This window comes from Terrapene carolina, unplaced genomic scaffold (genome assembly GCF_002925995.2).
Source record: "Terrapene carolina triunguis isolate 2854851 unplaced genomic scaffold, T_m_triunguis-2.0 Scaffold69, whole genome shotgun sequence".
Lineage (NCBI taxonomy): Eukaryota > Metazoa > Chordata > Testudines > Emydidae > Terrapene > Terrapene triunguis.
The window spans coordinates 34,981,543-35,007,097 of NW_020664420.1; the positions used below are offsets into that span (position 1 = coordinate 34,981,543).

Below are 25,555 nucleotides of genomic sequence, written 5' to 3' on the forward strand. Positions count from 1 at the left end.
TCCCACCAATGGTGAAATCAACACTGCAATGGGAACTCAACCTTGCACTCTCAATATTTGCCAGACCACCCTTTGTACCATTAGCCATGTTTTCAGTGCGCCACCTGTCCATGAAGGTCACCTTCCTAGTCATTATCACATCACCCAGAAGCATGAGTGACTCGCCATATACCATATTTCATAAGGAGAAGGTTTCCCTTCAGCTCCACCTGAAATTCATCCCCAAGGTAATTTCTGAGTTTCACATGAGTCAAGCTATTCACTTACTGGTATTCTTTCTGAAAGCTCAGATTTCCAATGGGAGGAGACTTCACACTCTCGACATCAGATGGGCTTTGATTTTTTCTATCTGCAAAGAACAAAACCAATTGGGAAACCACCAAGGTTGTGTATCAGAGCTATCACAAGGACCAGCGTTATCTGCTCAGAGACTCTCTAAGTGGATCTCTGGCTGCATCATTCTTTATGTTGGCGTGTATTCCTCCCGATGGGGTGAAGGCCCATTCTACTAGAGCACAACCATCCATACCTTCATGAAACATTACACCTCAGTCTAGGCCTCTTCTGCAGATGCAACAGTTGGAACAGCAGTTTTACAGACATCTATATCAACTGCATCCTTGCAACTCCCTCTCCCTCCTCCTACTGCCAACCAGTCAGTCACATGTGGAATATACATAGAAGCCAACACTCAAAGAAGGAATGGAGGTTACTTATCTATAACTGGAAGTTCTTTGAGGTGTTTGTTCCCTATCTGTATTCCACTACCAGTGCTCCTTCTCCTCTATTTCAGATCTTAACAGTAAGAGGAGGAAGTAGGTTGGCAGTGCTCCGCACTGCCCCTTGTTTCAGAGCACAAGGAGCGCAACGGCACAGACCAATGGACACTGCTTGCTAGAAATCTCCAGTCTCAGGCATGTGGTGTGCATACATACCAGCATGTGGAATATGGGGGAGGGGGGACACACATCTTGAAGAACCACCAGTTACAGATAAGTAACCTCTATTTCTGCAGAATAGTGAAAGCTAAGATGAGCTATTTGATTATTCAGTATATTTTTCTCCATCGCCTTTCATGGTAGAAACAATTAAGATGAATATTAGTGAGACAAGGTGGGTGAGGTAATATCTTTTATTGGACCAACTTCTGTTGATGAGACAAGTTTTCAAGCTACACAGAACTTTTCTTCAGGTCTGGATTAATCGTGATTGCCTCAGCACGTCCGACTTAGGCTCAGACCCTGCAGATCTGTTCCTTTGGCGGCAATGACAGTGGTGTTCAATGACCAACCAGCATCATTAAAGCAAAGTGTCATTTATTTAGAGCACAAGTATTACAGAGCAAACATATCTTAAAAACAATCAAACACACTACGTGAGGGTCTAGCTTACCAGGTGGTTAACATTTTCCACATAGGGCCCCTAGTAGGACTAGCTTCCTGTAGACTAGGGGTAGGCAACCTATGGCACACGTGCCGAAGGCAGCACACGAGCTGATTTTCAGTGGCACTCACACTGCCCAGGACCTGGCCACTGGTCTGAGGGGCTCTGCATTTTAATTTAATTTTCAATGAAGCTTCTTAAACATTTTAAAAACCTTATTTACTTTACATACAACAATAGTTTAGTTATATATTATAGACTTATAGAAAGAGACCTTCTAAAAACGGTAAAATGTATTACTGGCACGCGAAACCTTAAATTAGAGTGAATAAATGAAGACTTGGCACACCATGTCTGAAAGGTTGCCGACCCCTGCTGTAGACTCTTCCCAGTGCATCTCTGTGTCAGCTTGTCTCTTTGTCGGAGCTCACTAACAGTCTCTGGACAGTCCTTGGTGACTCACCTCCCTTCACAGGAATCACTTTTTAATTGTTTTATCCCTTAGATCTGTTAACTCCTAGCTCTGGCAAAACAAGGTTTACAGCATACTTGAGACAGGATACAGGATCTTTTAAGCCAACAGTTTGCCCCATTGTCTTTCAAGTGTCTACTGAAATAATCATATTTAGGAAGCCTTTGTGTTGCTTCCTTGTATGGTGTTCCCACAGCCCTGTCCTGCTAGATCAATACATTCCCACAGGGAAGTTTTATAACCCCAGTATACAGTAACTTCCTCTCACTGCCCCAGGCACATATGGGGTTCATAAAGTTGTTACATCTCAGTATTCATAACATTATTACATAGCAGCTCCATTTCTGTCACAGAAGGATTCATAAAGGAATTCGACAACAGGTCAGAATTTCCAAAAGGGGATTATCCTCCTAAACTGGAGGACTTAACTGAATTTTAAAGGTCATTTAACCACTAATATAGGTAATACAACACTTGTTAACTGTCTGTTCCAGAGAAGTGACATTTTCATGTTTTAGTTTGGCACTTGCTTCTGTTTGCTATATGTATTCTAAAATGAAGTTTCTATCCTTTGTTTTCAGAAATAGCTCAGCTAGCTAACTATGACAGTGGCACAGCAGAAACTCCAGAAACAGATGAATCAGTAAGTGCAAGTTTTCCTGTTACAGTGGTGGTGGCTGATGTTTTTAGCATATCAGTTTTAAAAATACAATGATGTGTTAATTGTGTTGTTTCATTATATTCTCTAGTAGATTTTTTACATGGCTGGCTGAACAGAATATAGGTTAACTTTCAAACTAATGCCAAGGTGCATAACTGATTAAAGATAGCAACAAGCAATAACCCAGTTATGTCTTCTGTTTTCAGGAAGTTGTAATTTTCACCATTTTCATAAAGTCACTAATATTTACTTCTGCCTGGAGTTAGCTATTGCTAGAGACTTGCTTGTTTTCTTGGTACCTTTTACATTTCTGCTTAATCACTGTATTTTTTTCCCTTTTTGAAAAGGGTTTAAAAATCCCTCCAAAACTAGAATTTTTTGCACAGACTTTTTAAGTCCTCCACTTACACAGTGATCCAAAATTTAAGAGGGTGTAATGCACTGAACAGATAAATGGCAACAGGTTAAAGTGGTAGCTCTACATTTGGAAATTAAGATTTGTGAGTAGGAAGACTGTGCATTGAGTTTAAAAGATTTTTGTTGCACTTTGAAAATACATATTGTGAAGATACTATACTAGGGCTGTGGGTAGTAATAAGTAGTATAAAATAATCCTTTGCACTGACTTGTTTAAATTGCCCAAGGTAGAATAAAAGTCAGTGGAGATAACTGGAATTACTGGTGTGCTTAAGGGCAGAATTTGGCCCATTCTAATAAAAAACAAACAAACCGAGCCATTTTTCTTCTTAACAAATAAACCATAGAAAACACAGAGGTAGGATTACAGTGCAGCTTCACAGCAAAAAAAGCAAATGCCTTTGGGCTGCATACATAATTCAGTTCAGTAATAGTTAATTGGCATGACAAGCTATACAAGTATTGCTAGTGTGTAAAATAGAATCCTCAGGTATCTGATGAAAATACTTCCAGTATTTCCAGGCAAAGGCCTCAGACTGTGTCTGGGGGTTTTTCATCTTATGATCATTCCTGATTTGGTGGCGGGATGCCATCTACAAAGGGTTCAGGTGCTGTGACATGGAGGTAACTATACCTTTCTATGCACCTTTGGCCCATCTGCATCTGAAATATTGCATAGATCTGGGCACTTAATTATCAGAAATATACTGACAAGAGGTTGAAGAGGAATAACAAAAATGATTAGGGGGCTGGACTTACTGAATTATGCAGTGTGACTAACGGTTAAATATGGCTACATATTAGGAAACACTTCATGATAATGTATTGTGTTAGTCTCTGGAATAATCACCCAGGGGACGTGGTGGAAACCTTGTTGCTTAGCAAATGTAAAACTAGACTGTCCAAAACACTCATAAATGTGTAATTAGGAACAGTCTTGTCGTGGCAAGCAAATGAATTAAATGACTTAATAGGTCTCCACTTTCAGCTCCAGATTATATCATTCTGTTAGCATACCTAGTGGCTTTCATGTACTATATTGTTATATATTGTTATATATACCCTATTTGTGCAAAACGGTTGCCTGGAAAAGAATGCTTTTCCCCCACTGCCTCCTGTCCTTTTCAAAATGCCCAGACCGACACCAGTGTTGGTCCCTCCCCTTTCAATGGGGGATATCCTCAGAGGTTCTGAAGACCTACAAGTTGCAACTTGGCAATACAGGAAAGCAGGACTAATTCATTTAGTGCTGCCACACTGGGCCATACCCACCTGGGATAGGTTAAAATAATTAGATGTTTACCACTCATACCCCAGTGCCACTTGGTGGGTGTGTGTGAGGGGGGGAGGTACATGCTGCTTGAGAACTCTGTGGAAATATCCTGAGCCCTCTGTGAAGGAATATACATACCAATTCAGACATACTGTCTGGAACTAAAACCTCCCTCCCATCTGGCATATCAGATCTATTTTGAGGAAGGATATGGGAGAGAGAGTTCTTCACTAAATCTTGGGGACCAATTGAGTGGCTTCACTGGGGTTCAACATTTATTTAAACTGGTCCTGCAGGAAATGAAAAAGTCACTGAGCACAACAACAAATCAAGTAGGAAGAAGGATTTCTTTGCCATACATATAGGAAAGCTTTATATCATTAAGTAACCCCAAATTTAATTAAGAGTTAAGTTTTCCCAGTGGTGCCTCACACCTTTCCAGAATGTCAAGGTCAGCTACACTCCAAACTCCGGCAACCAGGATATGAAGAGTTGAGATACATGCCACCCCTACAGTTAACCTTAACTCTGTCCTCTGCGCATACTAGTTTTTCATTTTCTACAGAACACTCTGAGGACAGAACATATGAGCACTCTAGGACGTAGTCTTGACATTCCTCTTTGCTAAGGCAAAACTGGGGTTTAGGTCAAGCATAGTGAAAAGGAACTACCTGTCCTACACTCAAGCACTGGGCCTTCTCCACACAAACCACCCCAGACTTGCAAAATGCAACCTCCCTGCCCCCCCGTCACTCTTCCCCTGATGATTTCTTCCAAGATAGTGTCTTCACTTATCCCCTACTTAGCCCCAGAAATCACTAGCATGTATGCCACCACATTATTGATAATCCCCAGGACAAGTACACCACCGCTAACGCAACCTACAGAACTTTGTGCTGAAATGAGGCATATTTGATCCCTTTGATGTCCTCATGCATGTCTCGTATTAGCTGTGCCAATATACTCCAACAAATCCCTCCACCTTTCAATACAACTACACTGACACTGTTGGAGTGCACGTCAATAAATGCTAGAATTCAAATCTGTGGAGCACAACATAAACAACACATTCTCTTAGTCCTTCCTCATGTCTGTTTATTATGGTAAATTATTCCCACCCCCATGTACTGAACAGGGGCGGTCCTAAACTAGCTGCAAGCAACTGGTGCCCTAGGCGAACCATGCAATCAGCACCCCAAACCCAAGGCAGATATAGGCTAAGGTTTTTGGTAAACTGGGAAACATTTTGCCCCTTTTTTTCCTTTTAATGTTTAAGTATTTTTTTTAAACAGAGGCTTAATTATTTGGTTTGTCCGTCCATCTGTCTGCCCAACCAATGTTTCTGAGATAAGATAAAATAGAGACACGAAATTTTCAAAATAGATTTGTACACGACAGCTAGATGATATTTCAGTCCAATTTCAAATAAAAATGCATTAAAAATGTTAATTATAATTTTTATTACTTCAAATCCAAAATCATCCATAACGCTATCCTGCTTTAACTGCCATTACCACCACATCCAATACAGAAAGAAATAAGAAAACTCTTTGATGAACTTTAACCTGTATTTACAAAACACTCTGAATAAAAAACACTGTACTCTTAAAATATGACTTTTCTTGCTTTAAGTTTTGAAAATTCAGTCACTAGTTCTTTTCAATCCAATTTTCCAGCTATTTCATGCTCTATTGATATTGTGGCAAGTCCAACAAGTGTCTCTTGCACCATTGTCGAACGCAGATATGTTTTTATCAATTTTAAAGTTGAGAAGCTACGTTCCCCACTAGTTACGGAAACTGGCAAAGTTAAAAGAATGCGCAGAGCTATAAAAATGTTTGGAATACTGTCTGTGCATTTATTTTCACAAACAAACTTCAGTACTTCTTCAGGAGTGGAATGTTTCTTAAGTCGTCTTGAAAAAGCCTGAAGCTCACTACATAAATCTGTAGCATCAATGTCTTTTTAATTTTCATGAGTCAATGCCAACTCCGGTTTTATACAAAATTCTCTTATCTGTTTTGCTGTTTTCTTTTGCAAGCTGTGGATATATAGAAAGCCAAATACTAACTCTAGCTGCTGCATCTGTTGAAAACTTTCGTCAACCGCGTGAATAGCAGTATCAAGGACTGCGATGTAGAAATTCACTTTGAGCCTTTGTTTTGGGTTCTGAATGGGTGTGTCTCGTCCTTCATACGAAAACTGCTGTTTCTTTTGCCGAATGCGAACTGGCTTTGGTTCAAATTCTGTCGGAAAGTCTTTCTTCAGCAAACTCGAGAGAATCTACCATTGTTCTTTTGAACCCTTAATCATGTCTGAATTCCTCCAGAATATTTTTAGTTTGCTGCAGTTTTTGAATAGCAGAATGTATGTTCAAGTTCTTTTCCTGAAGCTGCTTACTAGTGAGGTTAATCTTGAAAAGGATATTATACCACAAAATGAGTGAAGTCACACATTTGAATTTGGAAAGGCCATTTGCAAGAGCTTCTGCATCTGAACATGCCGTATTGCCAGATGATCCAGTAAAGGTAATATCATCATAAATTTCAGTTAGGGCATCATAAATGTTTCCAAGTTCACAGCAAAGAGGCTTCAAAGCATCAATGAGTTTGACAAGACCCATCTTGTCTGACTAAGTGGTTTCACAGTTAGAGAATTCACATGGCGAGTCAGAATCTCCCAACGACGTGTTGAGCCTGAGAAAAACACATAAACACGTTGCACCAGGTCAAAGAAACTGCTTGCCTCCAAACAGCATCTAGCAGCATCATTGACAACCAAATTCAGAGAATGCGCACTGCAAGGAACGAAAAAGGCCCTAGGATTGATTTCCATCATTCTCCTTTGCACACCATTGTCTTTACCCTTCATATTACTCCCATTATCATAGCCTTGGCCACGTAAGTTTTCAACAGATAATGACATTGTTTCAAGCTCTTGTAGAATAGTTTGTCATAAATGCTCCAGTCGTCTCCTTCAGTGGTACGAACCCCAAAAATGTTCTTTTATGAGCACTTCAGCATTATCGTCATCTGCAGGCTTTTCCATATCCACAAAACGAATGATCATCATTTGTTCAACATGACTCACATCTAGTGTACAGCCCAGTATTATTGAAAAGTATTTTGCAGAATGGGCAGCTTCTACAATTTTCTTTTTAATGGGCATTTGCTAGGATTTGAATCGGTACATTCTGCATATTTTTTCCTAAGTAATGAACCTGTGTTTCATGATGAGTTATTTTACATAGATGCTCCTTCCTGATTGGATCAAACAAAGCTAGGTATTCAACAAATTTTGTAAAGTTTCCATTACCTGAAGTGTACGATATTTCATTTCTACCGTGGCCGCGGAATGCTAAATTTTGTCCACCAAGAAGTCTTACTAAAGCAATCAGATGCTCTAATATTTGTTGCCAATATTCTTCTTTTTCTTCATCAATAGTTTTTCCTTTTTTCAATCATAATTCAAGTTCTTTCCAATTTTGAAAACATTACAAATGTTCTGTACTTCTTTCATGTGAAGAGAGAATTGAAGATACGTGTTTCCAGTCCTTTGAACCATTTTCAGTAAGTGATATACCAGTTGCTTGATTTCTAAACAACTTGCAGCAAAAGCAAAACACAAAGTCCTTCGGCACTGAATATTGTAACCAGTTTTGATTAATTTCTTCCCCATTAATGAGTTTCCTCTTGTAATGCTGAGCAGAGAATTTTCTTTTATTTCCATCCTTAGGGAAGGGAAATTCATGAACTTATTCGGGTCCATGTTCCACGAGAATTTCCACTGTCATCACATCTGGGCCATGAAGCTGGGTCCCCATGCTGTAACTTGTTTGTAACTTCCTCATTCTTTCTTCCTTCTACTTCAATTTCTGCATGTGTCTCTGAAGGTGAATAAATTTTCTCCACTTCCATATCAGTCTGATGCTGTGAGCTGCCTTCATCCAGAAGTAAGTTTCCATCATCTTGAGTTTCCAAACTGCTTTTTTGTGGATGTGAGCTACCCTCATCTCAAAGTAATATACTTTCATCTTGATGTTCCAAACTGCTTCCATGCGGATGTGAGCTAACCTCCTCTCTAAGTAAAATTCCTTCATCTGGATGCTGTGAACTGCTTCCATCTTTATTTGGATTAAAGAGAAGATGTTTCAGGAAGGATCCCTGCTGTTTTGCTTGGTCCTTTTTGCTTCTTGGCCTTTTGTTTACGATACTCAGCTCCTGAGGGCTTTCTTTTTCCTCTTTCTGCCATGGAGCATTTGAATATTGTTATACTGTGCTCCCGACTGTAAGCATTATAGCGTTAAGGATGGCTGACACACCCACCATATGGTTGGCGATTTAAACCACATTGCAGCCATCCTAACATGCCTTTTCACTGCTTAAAGGTTCAGTGATTAGTAACATACACTCACTTACCTATTAAAACAGTTAGTTACAGCGTTTACACAGAAACAAAATGACCTTTTTCGACGTTCTAACCCGACACCGGTTGTTTGGAAAGTAATCCCCTTCCTCATGGTTACCCGCTTGGAGTGTGACGTCATCACTTTCGTAGTCTATTAAGCATTAACACTATTACTTTTCTTTTATGGACCTTATTTATTACATGTGAACCAGTTATAACAAAGAAAAGTTCATAATTATATAGCCTGATAATAACTCTTAAAGATACTCACATTTTGGATTTATAATGCTGAAAGACGTTATTCTTTACTCTTTGGCACCAAGAAACACAATTTTCCACAGTATTCGCTCGATTCTTAACCATCTACCTGCGACGTATGTTAAAATGACTGTTTGACATGTATCAATTCGCGATATCTCCGCTCTACATGAATTTCCGGCTATGTGACCTTGATGTATATTCGAGTTAGGTGTCACTGGCATTGCAGCTCTTGCCGCTGGCGGATGTGTTTCATTGTGGCTGAGTTATTGCTTATCCAGATTGTGGAGTGGGTCATCTTGACCCTATGTCACAAATTAGAAAAAAAAATTCACTAAAATATTACTTATTTTTGCAGTAAATAAAAGATTTGACATATTAATAAATTCTCAGAAATGTAGTGAAATGAATTATAATTCATATTCCCTCCGTACGCGCACGGGAATTGAAATAATGACATCTTCGTTATTTTATTTGTATTTTTTTCATCTTTTTCATTTTTTTTAAATTTGATTTTTTTCCCTCGAATTTGGTGCCCCGTTTAACTTGGCAGCCTAGGCAACCACCTAGTTCGCCTATATGGACGGGCCACCCCTGGTACTGAACCATTCTTAGTGGCTGTTGCCAGTTACAGAGGGCAGGGTTAAGGTTGTGTTGTGGGAGTGGCCAAACTTTACTTTTCCTGGTTTTCAGAGATTTGACATTCTGGAAGGACATGGTGCACCATTGGGCAATCTTAACCTTAACTCTGCATTAAGGTTTTGTGCACTTAATTCTCAGCTTCCCCATGTACCACAGCCGAGCTTTCTGCCTCCATTTCTTCTGGTTCTTTGGCAATGATTACCCCAGTCCCAAAATGTACTGTTTAGTCTCTTTGCTGCCTTTACATAATCTCCTCATCTCCAATCTCTCGTCCAGTCCAGCCCAGTTTTCCTACCTCAGCCCTCCTCCCTAGGGAGAGGTGGGTGTTGGTGAGGGCCCCACACGCTGAGGAGCTAGGGAGAGGATTCAGGGACTGCCATGGAGGCAGTGGGAACGTTTGTGGAGCAGGGGAAAACATGAGGGGGCAGCATGGATGTGGGGAGTTTTGGGGGACAGAACTGACGCCTCCTAGTATGCCCCACTGCACAGCTCTGAACTCCTCCTTTCCACCCCACTCTTCCCTGTGCTGCTCCAACACCTCTCCGCATTCCCCCTCAGTGCTCTGACCTCCCATATGAGGCAATGAGTTCATCCATCCTTTGTTAGTCCATCCTGACCTATACATCAAGGACCAGATTTACAAAAGTATTCAGGCACCTGAGTGCCTAAGCAGGTTCAGTGTCTATCTGCATCCTTAGCTGGCTAAATATTTTTGTAAATCTGGCCCCATGTATGTCTGCCAGCACCCCACCACAGAGGTGAGTGGATTAACAGATGCAGAATAGCATATAACTTTCTGATGGAATAACAGCTTGTTTCAGAGCCTTCTCTGGCCCCTGATCAGTTGAGCTGTGGCTGATTGACCAGAGCCCAAAAGAACACTCCATCATGGTTTTGATGAGCATGTTGCAGCCTGAGGGCAGTAAAGAATTTTTTCTGTTTTATATATGTCTGTAGTGTTAACTTTGTTCTCTTTCTGTTTTTTTTTTACTTAAAAGAACTCTAATACATCAGTGAAGCTCCGGAGGAAACCTCGTGAAAGCGATTTTGAAACAATTAAACTGATTAGTAATGGAGCTTATGGGTGAGTAATCCATGAGTGTAACAGCTCTTCTGCATTTTGTTTTTGCATAATTTCCCATTATTTTTTACTGTAAACAGCAGGGAGGGGCGTGTGATTGTGTGTGTGTGTGTGTGTGCCTGGGTGCTTTTCTAATTCTGGTTTCTAGTCCAAATGCATTTCCCATGTTATTACTGACAATTGTGATATACAAGAAACAATTGAGCTTTCTGCTAACTGGTGCTAGTCAGTAACAAAATCCAGCATACTGCAGTGTCTTGAATTAAGATAACGTATATTCTCACCGAACAAGATGCTTGGGAACCTGTAGAACTAGATGCCACATGAAGCTAAAGATGAAATGTTAAAATGGAGTTTTGAAGAAAATTTAAAAAGTCTTAGCTTAATATTGAAAGCAGAATTTTTTTCAAATTTTGAAATGGAGTATAATTGAATCTGTAAGAAGTACACTGTAAAATAGTGTTCTTGCCCCAAAAACATAGACACTGTTTTAAGTGAATACATAAAATATTTTTTCCCAGTTGAAAATAAATTTATACCAGTCTGTTTAAACCAAAGATGCCTGAATGATGTCATACCGAGAACTCCATTGGCAGTTTGTCAGTTCAAGGGCCTCGCTTGCCTGGATAAAAATGGAGAGCACTCATCTTTCATTTGGAAATTCAACACACAGCGATTGGATGTCCCAGCATGCAGTGCTCTGTCTTGGCAATGCCATGCTGCTCTGATTAAGATCAGACATTGCATGATGTGCCCTGTGGTTTTTTTTGGGCTCCACCTCTGTACACGAAAGGATTAAGGCAGGTCTATAGATCCAAACTCCTGTGCTGGGAGAGGCTCAAAAAATGGATTCAAACAATTTGGGTCAACCCTATGGTTATTGAGGAGCCCACTACCAAAGAAAGTTGGCTCTATTATGGGATGAGGAGCTGTTTCCTGGTCCTGACCTCATCATGCTGATTCTAGCCCTTTCTGCTCTCAGCCAGAATGTGGCAGCTGCATTATACGTCTGAGTGCTCACTGCAGAATTCCTGAATGTAAAAGAGGGAGCCACTACAGTCCACCTTCCTATCCAGTCCAGTGGATCCTCATGCTCACTTTTAATGGCTAGAGGCTTGAGGTCATAGCTAATGCGCCTCTCTGGTCACAATTAGTTATTTCTTTGTTGTGACTCATTGACCAAGGGAGTAGGAGTATTTTGGGCTGCAGCTAATTCACCCTTTATGCCAGTGACGGTCAGTCACTATAGTGCATTCAGGGGCTATTGTCTGTGCCCAGACCTGCTTACGTGGCTCAGCAAAAAGCCTGAAGAAAATGTAGCATAATTTTCATTAAAATTACATAAAAATCCAAACACAGCTCTCAGTACTCAACCTCACACAAATCATCCCCTCAATGATTTTCCCCTAGGTACCTCATTGCCACATATTCAATTCTTGGAAAAGTCCGGTGCATGCGTCTCTCTCTCCTTCCCCTGACAGCTGCTCCCTCCTTTCATCTTGTCCCCAACGTTCTCATTGGAGGAGGGGGAAGATAGGGAAGGCACTGACTTGGCCAGCAGGTGAAGAACAAAAGAGAATCTTAGCCGTTGTACCCAACGTTGGAGGGATTCCTGGTGAGGAGAGGAAAAGAGAGATGGGGCCAGGAACCCTAAGCCTCCATCCAAAGGGCAAACGTTAGGAAGGTCTGTCTGTGCCTCATGCTCCTTACACTCTAAGAGCCTCAGCCAGTCATAGAGCAACATAGTGCAGAGAGCCACCTCTAGTCCAGAGCAGACCAAGTTTCATAGAACTGTAAAGCCAAAAGGGACATTTATGATCATCTAGTCTGGCCTCCTGCATAACACAGGCTGAATTTCACCCAGTAATTTAAAGCAAGCCCAATAACTTGTGGTTTCAAATGAGTTCAGGCTAAAATGTGTGAAACCTTTGGGATTCACAGATGTTTTCATGAATAAACCAGTGGCTGTCAAATGTTCTCAAGCTGCATATAATGGGACCCCACACATCACAAACTTTCATAGGAGAAATGAGTATTGTGTTCTGTTCTGTTGTATGTGGTGGTGTGAGAACCAACATAGAATAGAGTAGAGTACTGGTGACGTAATATACAAACCCCACACTGATAAGGAAGGGCTCAAGCAGCAACTCTGGGCCCAGGTGGATTCACTCTGCCATACCTGTAAAGCATTCATGTCTTGGAAGAGGAACTCATAAGCACCTTTATGGTTAGATTTCCACTCCGCTTTACAAGGTAGGAGGTAGATTAATTTGCATTGACATTTTTCAGGCATTTAGTGTGGTTAGTTGACTTGGCAGCATGTGATTGGTTGATTTACTGTATATTTATTATCAGCACGTTTAAAGGGTAATATATCATTAGTACCTGAATTCCTCTTATCCTCTGTAAGAAACGGAATATAATTAAGCAATAATGTCTGTTGCATCTGTGGATACAAAGTAATAAACTTCTTCATAGGCATTTATTACAAGTATAAACAGCTGAAATTAAAGTTATTGTTATTATGCTACACGGATTTTTTTTTCCTCTTCCAGTGTTTTTCCACTTCATTAACTTTCTGAAGTAATCTAAATATGTGTGAATTCTGCCTGTGCTTCACTGATTTATTCTCAGGAATATGTCACTAGGTATTTTGTGATGTGGCTTGTTAATACTTGATTATGTTATTGTAATATTTCATTTCTTTCAAGGATGTAGTGAAAGGATTCCTCCTGAGCCAAGTGAGAAGCAAATGTTATCGAGTGCAGTGTTTTTGTTTGGTCCTGCCTTCATTAGTGAAGTGAAAGGCTTTGATGATTTGACAGCGTAATTGTTGGTCTTGGCACATTGTAGCAGAGATTTGTCAGATATGTTAAACTTCATGAGTTTAAATTTGAACCATTGTCTTTTTTTAAAGTTTGAGTAAATATCTTTGCAGTATTCCGCTTTGTAACTGCTTGAATAAACTCATTTGTAGTGTAATTAAATGACTGTATAGTAGATGAGGTATATCGGGCTTTGGGGAATGGTTGGGAATATACAAGAAGTTAAACAAGCTGTGAATCAGTAAACATGTAGGATGCAGGCCAAATCATTAATGGTTTCACAAGCTGTCTATCTGAGACTCTCTCACCAGCCAAAAGGTTTTCCTTTAATGCTCCCTAAATTTTTAATTTTCGTTACTGTTCAAGCAGATTTTCTCCTAATTTTAAAATTTCAAATGGTAACATATAGGAACTCTTTGGTCCACTCACTGCAGCTGCCGTCAGCATGCCTGCACAATCAATTACATGTTACAGTTAGTTTTATTAAGTGTGTAAACTCCCCATTTGGATTTGTTAGGCAGTTGCTTTAGTTTTGCATAATAGTGCCTGCTTGATATGGTGCCAATTATATCAGTTGAAAAAGGGGTGGTGAATTGAATATTTGGGATGGGTACATGCGACATACTGGCCAAGTGTCTCTCTTTCCCCACTAGTGTCTGATCTATGTAGAGTAAAAAGCCCTAATACTGCTACTAGCTAATCCAGTAATTTCTGTCAGTTAAATGGTAGAGGCTAGTATTTTTGGTGTTGAAGGCCCTAGGCTCAGTCTCCATTGAGGACATGTGCATGGTGGAGTCATAACAAAATGGTGGCCCATCGGGGATTTGAACTCTTGTGCCCTTCAGATGCTCAGATGAACGTCCCATAATAAGAGGAGTAACACCCTGGGTAAGTGTCTTGCTTCTCTCCAGTAGATGGTAGATAGAGAAGAATAAGATCCTTCTAATGGTACCAGCTACGGAGTTAGCTCAAGTAGTAGAGGCAGATACTTTTGATGCTGAAGGTCCCATTTTCAATCACTGTTAACTGTAGGGTGTGTTGCAAAGTGCTGGAAAATAATTTCTCAATCGAGTGTTTCAATTACTCCCAGCCCTCCCTTTTATTTGGAATGCCACAAATTGGAACTTTCACTGAGATTATTCATTTTATAAAAAATCTAGGCAGTAGTATCATTGTTTTACACGGACTTTTACAAACAGTAAAGGTGAGAGGTGATACTCTTAAGGAAGGTTTACACTAGAAGTGCTACATCGGCGCAGCTGCATTGGTGCAGCTGTGCTGCTGTAGCGCGTCTGGTGAAGATGCTCTATGCCGAAGGGAGAGCATTATCCTGTTGGCATAATTTCTCCACCTCTGTGAGAGGCAGAAGCTGTGTCGGCAGGAGAGCATCTCCTGCCGACATAGCGCCAGTGTGGACTGTGCTTAGGTTGCTGTAACTTGCGTTGCTTGGTGGAGTGTCTTTTTCACACCCCTGAGTGACGTAAGTTAGATCGACTTAAGCAGTAGAGTAGACCTGCCTGTAGATATTGAGAGATGCTTTTTTCAGCTTCAAGAACAAAAATCTACATGAAGTAGTCAAACAACTGCAACTAGTAGCAGGAGGAAAACAAAATTATTGGGTTTTATCAGAGGGGTAGTTGATCACTTAGTGTTTGGGTATCAGCGAAATATCCCTACTTCTAATCTTAAATTATTACCTGTACACTTATCACATTGACAAACCATAAATCACAGTTGCCTGGATGGTTTCCCTACATCATAGACTACAAAGCCTCAATTCTAGGGTGGTGCAGAATTCACAAATCTCTTCTCAGGAGACTGTACTTGAAAATGAAGCTGCTAGCACTTGAGAGATAGACACTGTAGCTTTTAAACTGCAACTATAGTAAGGAACCTCATTTTTCCCTTAGGAGTTCAAGGTTCTTTGATAAATTAGGGAACCAGGTCAAAGAGACTAATGCAGCTTCTCTAGCCTTAAGTACCAAATCTACACCAGGTTACAAAATGTGGAAGTCGTAATAAGGGCTTTAAACCAGGACTGAAGTGCTGTAGTTATTTAAGGGAAACCACATGCTCTTCCTCCTGTGGCACATTTTGAGGCTACCTTGTGCAGGAGAAGTCTTCCACAATTAACATCTGCATTTGACTAGGTAAACCTTTTGAAAATTTATTTTTAAATCTCCTTTAGCTGTGGGGGTGTATTATCCTCTGCATCTAGCCCAGCCAAGTCAGATTCCAATTTTTTCCAGAGCCAATGTTTTCAGGAAATAATAACAGGATTATTGAAGTAATTAATATTAGAGCTGAAATGAAGCAATATTCGAAAGATCATGTCAGTGATGAGACTTTTTTGGAGGAGTAAACTTTGCTTATTGTAATTAAATGTAAGATCAATAAAATATAGGATACTAGTGCAAAACTTTGTCACTAAATATAAATGCTGTTCATCACAGTGAGACAGACCATGCAAGCAAACTCCAGCAGCTATGCCAAGAAGTGGATAGAAAGGAAGGTAAAAAATCCAAACCCTCAGTTCCAGAAACTAGAGGATTAGAATAATGCCATTCAGAACCAGGAACTCTGGATTGTCCAGCTGATTGAGACAAAATTCTAGTTGAATGCTACTTAGATGAAGTAAAAACAAGTGCAAAGTAAGAAATAGGTGCCCCAATGAGTCTCCTAAATGTATTCTGGATGAAAAAGTATTTACCCTCTGTGCGATTGTGCCCACTTACTGAGTTTCTGGGCACCAAGGAAAATTTTGGTTTGCAAGCAGTGAATGGGGCCAGGTAAAATTCCTGGGAAGTAATGGGCCAGAACTTCCAGAGTGCTAGAAATAATAGTTCACTTGTGGTAGAATGGCTTGCTGACTTGTTGCAAATAAAGCTTATCACCAGGGATTTATGAGTGAGGATGCCCAGAATCTGAGCATTCTTGTAACACCATGTGGACTCTGAATGAGCTTGTATTCCCTTCAGGGTTGACTATTGCACTGGCAGCTTTCCAATGTTGTACAGAGGAGTGTTTGATGGGCTTTTGGGATTAAATATGCATCCCATTTTACATGTTATCATGGTCTATAGCAAGGGTTTTGACCAACATATGGAAAAATGCTAAAGCAATTGTGTAGCTGTGAAGTAAAAATAAAACCTGTAAATATAGTCTCTCTAAAAGAAATATTATAGCTGGGAAGATTAATATCAAGTGAAGTGCATTGGGCTGACCCTTTAAATATGGTCAGCACTCAAAATTAGAAGCAAAAGAAGACAAAAATAGTCCATTAATTACAAAAGCGAAGGGATTTCCTGTTATGCTATCTTGGGTTAAGTAGTGTTTGTTCTCATGTTACTAAAACCTTGTGACCTTCTAAAAAAAATAAAAAAACAAAGGAAAGAGCTGGAAGAGAGAGCCAATTGTCTTATCAAAGTCAACTGGGCAGATATCCACTAAGAGGCTGAAGGCCAATTTTGTTCTCCACTCCCACTTCATCAATCCTCTCCCGTGTGATGATGTATCCCAAGTTTGATCAGCTGTTCATTTTGCACATAGATGCTTCAGCCAATACATGTGGGGACAATATTGTTTCAGCTTCAGTGCTATACATTTCAAGTAATAGCCTGTTAATCAGAAACATAGAGACAGAAATAAGCTACTACTTGCATTCAAAGAAGGTAGAAATCATGACTTTGAAATGTATCGCATTGAACAGTTGAGGAATAATCTGTAGTATGCTCCAGGTTTTCCCATCTATAGCAATAACATCTCCGCCGATGTCATGAAATGAGACCATATTTTTGTTACTGTTAATTTATATAGCTTATAGTTACCCTCCAATCCTAGGAGAAATCTCTAAAATTAAAGGTATAGCTGTAAACTGGACCACTAGGGTGAGCTGTTCATTGTGGCTCCTATCAAGCAGCACCGCTGTGTCGTTATTAAAAGTAAGGAAAGGGAGAGAGGCAGGAAAATCAGACCTGGAAAGAAAAAAGAGGGAGTGAGATGCAGGGGTGTAGAGGTTGTGGGAAGATGACCCACAATATAATGGGCCCTTCAATATAATGTGGGACTTCCCCCTTTATTTGGTAAGCTGTTGTACAGTCATAGAAGCCCAGTTCAGCGGGTTCGGGGCAGATCAGAGTACAAAAGAGCATGGTACAGAAAAGAGGCCTGCCTAGGAATGTTAAAATGCAACAGGAGAAGTTTCTGTAATTTTTTTCAGTCTTCTTGCAATGAAGTTGTGATAAGTTCAGCTTCTCAATCAAGTGTTTCTGTGACTGTATATTCCTCCCAGCCCTCTCTTCCATTCAGAGCGCAACATATACAAAGACTTGGAAAGCAGCTGGCTTTCCTGATGATGTATATAGATGGTAATTCAGATTACTAAATTTTCCCCCATTTTTTGAAACTGCAACAACGTTTGTACCTTTTTATTTAACTCTTCTTCTCTGGAAAGTCTTGCTATTCAACAACCATTTCAGTGATTGTTCAGCACATTTAACTACCAACTTTTAACTCAGTGCGAGTTGAGGGCACACTCAGGATTCGGCCCTTTGATCTCAATAACTGTGGTATAGAGTCGTTTCAGGTATGCTCAGGATATTGACAGGTTGGGGGGAAAGAAACGTAGCATAACTACCATGAATTCAGTGTAATATCAGAGGAAGAAAGGAAATCTACAACATGAATGTATTTGGAGCCACTTTCTTCATTTCAGCAAGCACCAATATGTGAGAGAGAATTCCACTAGACACTTTCAAAAACCTATGTTTACCCATGTCTCCATCCATGTTGACACAGGGCATAGCTTCAGATATAAATACAAACAAAAGGACAAGGAGTCAAAAATGCTGCAAGTTGAGGTGTCCTCCTGTGGCACCAGCATGAAACTCGAAGCTCAGTTTCTGATTGCCTGAGTGAATATGGCAGTCTGAGATCCCACGGAATTGAATAGTGAATGGTGCCATGAGTTTATCTTCTTTGTCAGGCACATGGGAATGTAAAACGCTGCACAATATAAACAATACGTGCATGTGTTTATATACATGTACTGTCTTCTGCTCCCTATTGAGTTTGGTACTGCTTGAAGTTGACAAATATTTTCTGAAGAAATGTGGACCGCTGAGCCCTGTTTACATGGAAGCTTATATGGGTGCCTACCTGTGACGTTAAAGGCTGAGGTGGTGCCATAAGGAAGTGTAATATTAATTAGATAAAGGCTCTGATATTAATCATGATGATAATTTGTTTGGCAGGTCAGATACGTTTGATCTTACTAGTTCCTGTGATGTTGTCTTTAAATTTAAATTACTAGCTGCACAGCTCTATAGATTGTGCAGAAGGAAGCATTTTTATTAAGGCTCAATTTTAATAGCCTCCAAGTAATATCTATTACTGCATCCTTAAGAGCTTATCTTGCTAAGCCTGGCTGAAGGGCAGCTTTTGGAGTCCATCAGGAGCGCTTCATAGGCCCCAATCCTGAAAAGGGAGTTCCTTCACAGAGTCCTGCAGAGTTCAATGAGACTATGTATTGACATCAGAATTCCTTGGAAGATCAAGGTTTCAGGCAGGTGAAGGGGTCACTTTCCCACACATAAGATGTCAGAAGGTAACAAGAAAGAGAGGGTTGAAGTAGGAAAAAGAGAGGAGGACAAAGGGACAAAATTGGTAGACAGAGGCTGAGTTTGACGGGAAATGGGGACAAAGAGAAGAGAGAGGGAGGACAGAAAGAGAGCAAATGGGAAAAGGAGGGGGTTAGAAACTAAGTGAAAGGGAGGGTGGGGACAGAGAGGAAAATAAATATCAGGGAGTGGTGGGAAGAGATGGAGGAAGAAAAGAAAGAAGCCAACAGGGAGGAGAACTGATCTGTGGAGTTGCATAACTAACTCTACTAGTAACTAACTCTGTTTTTTATTCCACTTGGGAGGGGCATGAAACAGGAGCAGGTCTTTGTAAAAGGCACAAAGGGCAGGGCTTGACTCACCGCCCAAGGTGTTTTCCACCTAATCATTATGATGTAATGTCTTTCAGCTGCCCTACCCTTGATTGGGGACTGTACTTTCAGAGACAATGGAAAGGATTAATGACAACCTTTTCAATGAGAGAAAACACTCACCAGGAATAATCACAGCACAAAAGAAATAAGAAACAACTTTGGCTGTTCAGAAGGGTTTATAAATTTCTCTAGTGTGGGGCCAGAGTACTCTTTATCAAAAATAGTGAGACAAAAAGTAAATGCTGAGCTGCCTTTTTTATTTAAATAATTATATCGAGATATAAGTGGGCCTCTGGGGGGCACAAATTGAATTAGAAACTACATAATCGACTTCTGCCTTTTTCTCTGCTTTCTCTGTCTCATCCTTTCCTTTCCACACACCCTAACTGCTATGATAATTACATACTAAAAATGCCCTGAGCAATAAATATTACAAAATAGAGGTAATGCAATGTAAACATTTTTCAGGATTTGCCTCCAGGGATTTTTAGGAAATGTAGTAATTTATATCCTGTGTCCATGCTCCAATGCAGGGGTCATGGACTGTGTGATCTTTCACCAAATCCTGGAAGCAATCAGGGCTGCTCAGATGCTGCTTTGCTTTCACTCTGCCCCCCCTAAATCCCAACCCAAATGACAAGAAGCCCGGTCAGTGTTGCCCCCAATGGAATTTCTACATATCTAGGCCGAGACTTAATCCCACATTAGTATGGAAGCTAACACAGTGATCCATTTTGATGGAATCAGCCACTGCTGATCTGCCCTTGGTAGTGGTAAATGCTGATGTTAGGGACAGGGTGACGGTAACAAATGAGGCATTTTGCAACTGGCAAAGAGAGAGAGAGCCATCCCACTGAGCAGTGTTTGCCCTTCCAGGCATTTCACATATGAAACCTCATGAGAAATCCATGACTTATTTGAAAATTCCCTGAAATGGAGGTTAAATCATAATTATGACACACACTTGCAGGATAGGCACTTGTCAGAATGATTTATAATATTGGCCATAGCTGTTTTTTCTCTATGAATCCTTTGCAGGTGGAAATGCCCATTTGAGCTGCGAGCATTTGTAGGCTTTATTTAGGTTTTTTAATTGTGTGTAGTTGATATGTCAATTGAGGCTGCATCTTGATCATGAAACAAAACAGTATTTGGGAGCTCAGATTTGAAAGACTAGTTAATAATATATAAATAAATCTAGTCACTGATCCCTTTTTTCTCCTGTTGTTTGGGCTGTTTCAGTGCCGTTTATTTTGTGCGACATAAAGAAACCAGACAGAGATTTGCCATGAAGAAAATTAACAAACAGAATCTCATCCTCCGAAACCAGATTCAGCAGGCCTTTGTTGAGCGTGATATCCTGACATTTGCAGAAAATCCATTTGTCGTCAGCATGTACTGCTCCTTTGAAACTAGACGCCATTTATGTATGGTCATGGAGTATGTGGAAGGTAAAGTATTTGTTCTCTTTACAGTGGGAAGAAAAGTGTATTTTAGCATCAAAAAAGGAAAATCAGCCCACACAGTATTTACATTACAAAAGCTCACCTATGTGTTCTCTGTACAGTAGCTATGTACACCTAGTATCTAAGTCCACCAATGAGATGGCTTCATTCCCAATCGTTATCTTTTAGTGATTGCCTGTAAAATGCTTGTCTTGCAGCTCTAAAGAAAAGTAATGCTCTTTGAATGAGTTTGTTATAATTTATAATCATAAGTGTCCTGTAACACTGGAAATTCATGTGAAAATAAAGTTAAGAAGTTTTCTTCTGCTTTTGAAATTTTCACCACTTGTGAAAATGATAGTGTATCTGAAAACAATTTACAGTAATAAGCTTGAAACATCAAAGAGACACCTTCAAGGGGACCATGACATTGAGAGGAAAGAAGGTCCAGTGGTTAGACTGTTAGCCTGGGTCATGAAAGAGAGAGAGATCCTGTGTGATCTTGGTTGGTCTTTCTGGGTGTCAATTCCCCATCTGTAAAATGGGTATAACAATACTTCTCTACCTTACAGAGGTATTGTGAATAAATACATTAAAGAGTAAGAGACATGCAGATTCTATGTTGATGGGGCCATATAAATATGTTAGGTAGGTAGATAGACTAAGGGCTTGTCTATACTTACAGTGCAGCTGCGCCACTGAAGCCCTTAGTGAAGATGCTACCTACGCCAACAGGAGAGTTTCTCCTGTCAGTGTAGATACTTCACCTTCCTATGTTCCCATGATGTTATTTAATGTAGTGAATCAAAATTTAGCAAAAAAAAAATTTCTTTTTGAAAACACCTGAATCTCATTCAGGTCTAGGATATCTGTATGCTGCTTCAGCACCAGTTTCTACTTCCTCTCCCTCTCTCTCAAAAAAAAATTGCTTGTATGAAAATATTTTGCAGAATAAACCTAAAAGACAGTGTTCAAATAGTGAACATTCAGAATCCTCGTTGTGCAGTTGGTAAATATATGGAGGTCCACGTATGCCTGCATGTGCAGCATGCCGTAGTTATGTCTGCACCTCAAAATATATGATACCACCTAGAACTTTTTGTTTTATATTTTCAGGTGGAGATTGCGCTACTTTAATGAAGAATATGGGTCCTTTACCTGTGGATATGGCAAGGATGTATTTTGCTGAGACTGTGCTAGCCTTGGAATATCTGCATAATTATGGAATCGTACACCGGGATTTGAAGCCAGACAAGTAAGTGTATAGAATATAACCACAAAAGAACTTTGTCTGAAAATTAGTCATATATGAAAGTTGTAATTTTGCTGTGCAGAAAATGGATGTTTGGTTATGAATATTATCCCATACATTCAGAATTCTCAGATAATAGATTCATAATATGAGTGGGGTGGTTTAGCCGTAATTATAGATGATGTGTTGATTTTTACAATCCTTTAGGCAACGAGAGGCTGTAAGACTAGCATGAGAGAAATACATTTTTTCTTGAGGCCGAAATGAAGGATATAATGTCTGGCCAATAAGAGCAAGCTCTCTCTACATATACTTTGTACCCTATTTAATGCTGAATATGAAAACAAAATTGTACATACAAATTCTTATAAGTGTTAAATGGGTAATCTTGCCCTTCTGTCACATTTCTGCAGTATTTGGGGTTATAATACTTCATGTCTTCTATAAGTGTAAACTGCATTACAGCAGGTTGCTGAAGTAAAGACAGAACCTGACACATCTTCCACTAATTTTCATTGTCACTTGTTTCAAAACACATTTGAATCCCAAATGAGTCTGAGTCAAAATACCCACCTGGTTCTGTGTATCTATTGTCTGCCAACTTAATATCCGTCAATTTCTTTTCTTTACCCATCTTCTCCCCCATTTAAATGAATGGCACAGTTAATTAGAGGTAGAAAAAACTAATGCCTCTTTTTCCAAGTATCAGGGAGTAGCCGTGTTAGTCTGTATCCACAAAAACAACAAGGAGTCCGGTGGTACCTTAAAGACTAAATAAATCTGTTAGTCTTTAAGGTGCCACCGGACTCCTCGTTGTTTTTCCTTTTAAAGTTAGAATCTATTTGTATGTCTTCCAGAATGCTTGCCATTTCTTCTTGTGCTAACTACACTGTGCTATGTTTTTTGTGGTCTTTATGTGGATCCTTTTAAGATCCTTTAACTATTAGGTGTTCAAGCAGATATAAATTATGGTTTGTTTAAATCCAATAACAACAACATATGTATCATACATTTGGTAACTTCCTGGATGCCTCTGTGTCTAGCCCAGTAGCTTCCTAAATTGTTTTTTAAACAGTTATGCAGTGCTGTTAAAGCATTATTCTGTGACTATAATAAACAAACTAGTACAGTTTTGGTTTATGTTATAGTAATTGAGTGTCATTCTGATTTGCAGTTTATTAGTAACATCCATGGGACATATTAAGCTTACAGATTTTGGGCTTTCTAAGGTGGGGCTAATGAGCATGACTACAAATCTTTATGAGGGTCACATTGAGAAGGATGCTAGAGAGTTCCTTGACAAGCAGGTAAGGGATGCCTTTTTTCATTTTTACACTGAGAGATTAAATAACGCTGTATTTACCAATGGGATATGCCATAATATTATATAAGCCATTATTATTTCTGCATTGGTATTTCAGATGTATGGGTCAGAGTTACCTTTACTGGTGCACTGCAGATTGTTCCATGCTTTTTTCCCTCCTGCATAATGGTCTATTAGTAAGATGAACGATCTAATTGTGTGCAAGTGAGATCGTGAGAGAGACAAATGGAAAACTGTTTTTATAAGGAATTCAGGAGTCTCAGCAGAGTATTTGCAGAACTCATGATGCATTGTACAATCAAGGGTGCTAAAATCCTAGCTATGGCCCATTTCCCTTTAAGCATGCCTCATTACCATTTGCCCACAATCTGTTCACTGTAAAAGTTACTTAAGGTAAAACCATCACAACTTTCATGTAAAAATAAAGATATGTTTAGATTAAATAAAACAATTGTTTTAATTGACTCTTGTGTATAAACATCAATCTTTTAAAACTGTATTTTTCATAGAATGCATTTTTCGCATACAATACAACCAATTAATGTAGGTCATTCTTTTTAAAATATTAATTGTACTGCAAGCTGAACAGTGTAAAACATGCCGAAAAGAACGTTTAAAATTCTCCATGTTTTTTGTAATATCTTGCTACATCATGAGAATTATTGGGGAAATTTAAGCACAATAACTAGGGTTATTAAACTTCACTTGTTTAAACATTTTCTTTTTCTCATTTTTAGGTCTGTGGCACACCTGAATATATAGCACCAGAAGTGATATTGAGGCAGGGTTATGGCAAGCCAGTGGACTGGTGGGCCATGGGAATTATCCTTTATGAATTTCTTGTTGGGTGTGTGCCATTCTTTGGAGATACACCAGAAGAGCTATTTGGACAAGTGATCAGTGGTAAATATCACCATGAAAAACTGAATTTCTTAACCTGCTGAAACCAATCACTTAATCAAAAAAGATATTTAAGAATTTACTTAAAAGCTAGCATTTTTCAACTAGTTGTGCCAAAAATTAAAAAAAAAATGAAATTACTCATGTTACCATAATACCAGCCATCAAAATGACGGGTGAAATTTGAACGAAAAACTGAACTTGTATTATACATCAATAATGAGTTCAGAAATGCAATAACACGATAGGTCGTGTTTCTAAGTACACGGATTAAAAAGAAAATAACTATTAATGGTTGGACAGTCAAATAATTTGACTGTCAGTCTTTCCAGGCATTGTACCAGAGAAGAAAAGGCTAATGTGGACTGCATTTGCAGAAATGGAAAAATGCCTAATGGCACAATGAAGAAATTAACAAAAATGTAATAAAACCCTAAAACAAATGTCCCAAATAATAAATAATGAAAAAAAGAGGGAAACTAATTCAATTCACAGATTGTTAATGATTTCATTGGTGGTTGTTATAGTGTAATGTTATTTCTGTAACAGCTGTTCTTCTTTCATTTAAAATTCAATAACCTTTTAGATTTTAACCTGCAAACTGACCCTAAGTATTGTCATGCAGCTTGTGGCAAAACTAAATGATAATTAAACAGAATCTCTCACTATCCTACCTGCTGTTTCCATAAATTTCCCAAATGCATAGATGTAGATTGCCTCCGTTTTATGCCAAAAGTTTATCTCTGTTATTGAATGTCTTCCAGTCCATTCTAAGGTATACATAAAAGGTCCACTAGCTAAAAAATAAAAAAATCCCATTTAGTATGTAAGGAGGTGTTCTGTTATCATATCACTCTTCTCCATCTCTGACTTTGCAAGTCAGGCATGTTTGTAATCTTTAATGAAGTGGATTTGTGAATTGCCGGCAGTATATGACCTCTTTATACAATATCCTAGCTGTTTATGGATTTATAACCATGCTGTTTTCTGATGTGCTACACCAAGGCCTGAGTGGCAAGGGGAATCAACTGTTTAATTAACACAAGCAGCAAATGCTGGCTTTGTTCTCGATGCCTTACGGCTGAAATGCATATTCATGTTTTATTTTATCCAAATCAGATTTAAACTGCAGTAGAAGCTGCAGGCAGACAAACATGGAAATAACTCATGGTTTTTATTGCATTTACACACACACACACACACACACACACACACACACACAC

The 25,555-nt window shown here is 39.3% G+C and overlaps 1 protein-coding gene across 1 annotated transcript in view; it reads left to right on the forward strand.

The window, feature by feature from the left end:
• MAST4 (microtubule associated serine/threonine kinase family member 4) overlaps positions 1–25,555 on the forward strand; it is a 325,784-nt gene that overhangs the window by 274,738 nt on the left and 25,491 nt on the right. The window contains exons 14-19 of the mRNA XM_024209370.2: positions 2,437–2,498; positions 10,512–10,597; positions 20,654–20,862; positions 21,973–22,111; positions 23,283–23,415; positions 24,170–24,335. Coding sequence (XP_024065138.2) covers positions 2,437–2,498; positions 10,512–10,597; positions 20,654–20,862; positions 21,973–22,111; positions 23,283–23,415; positions 24,170–24,335 — 795 coding nt within the window. The remainder of the gene's footprint in view (positions 1–2,436; positions 2,499–10,511; positions 10,598–20,653; positions 20,863–21,972; positions 22,112–23,282; positions 23,416–24,169; positions 24,336–25,555) is intronic.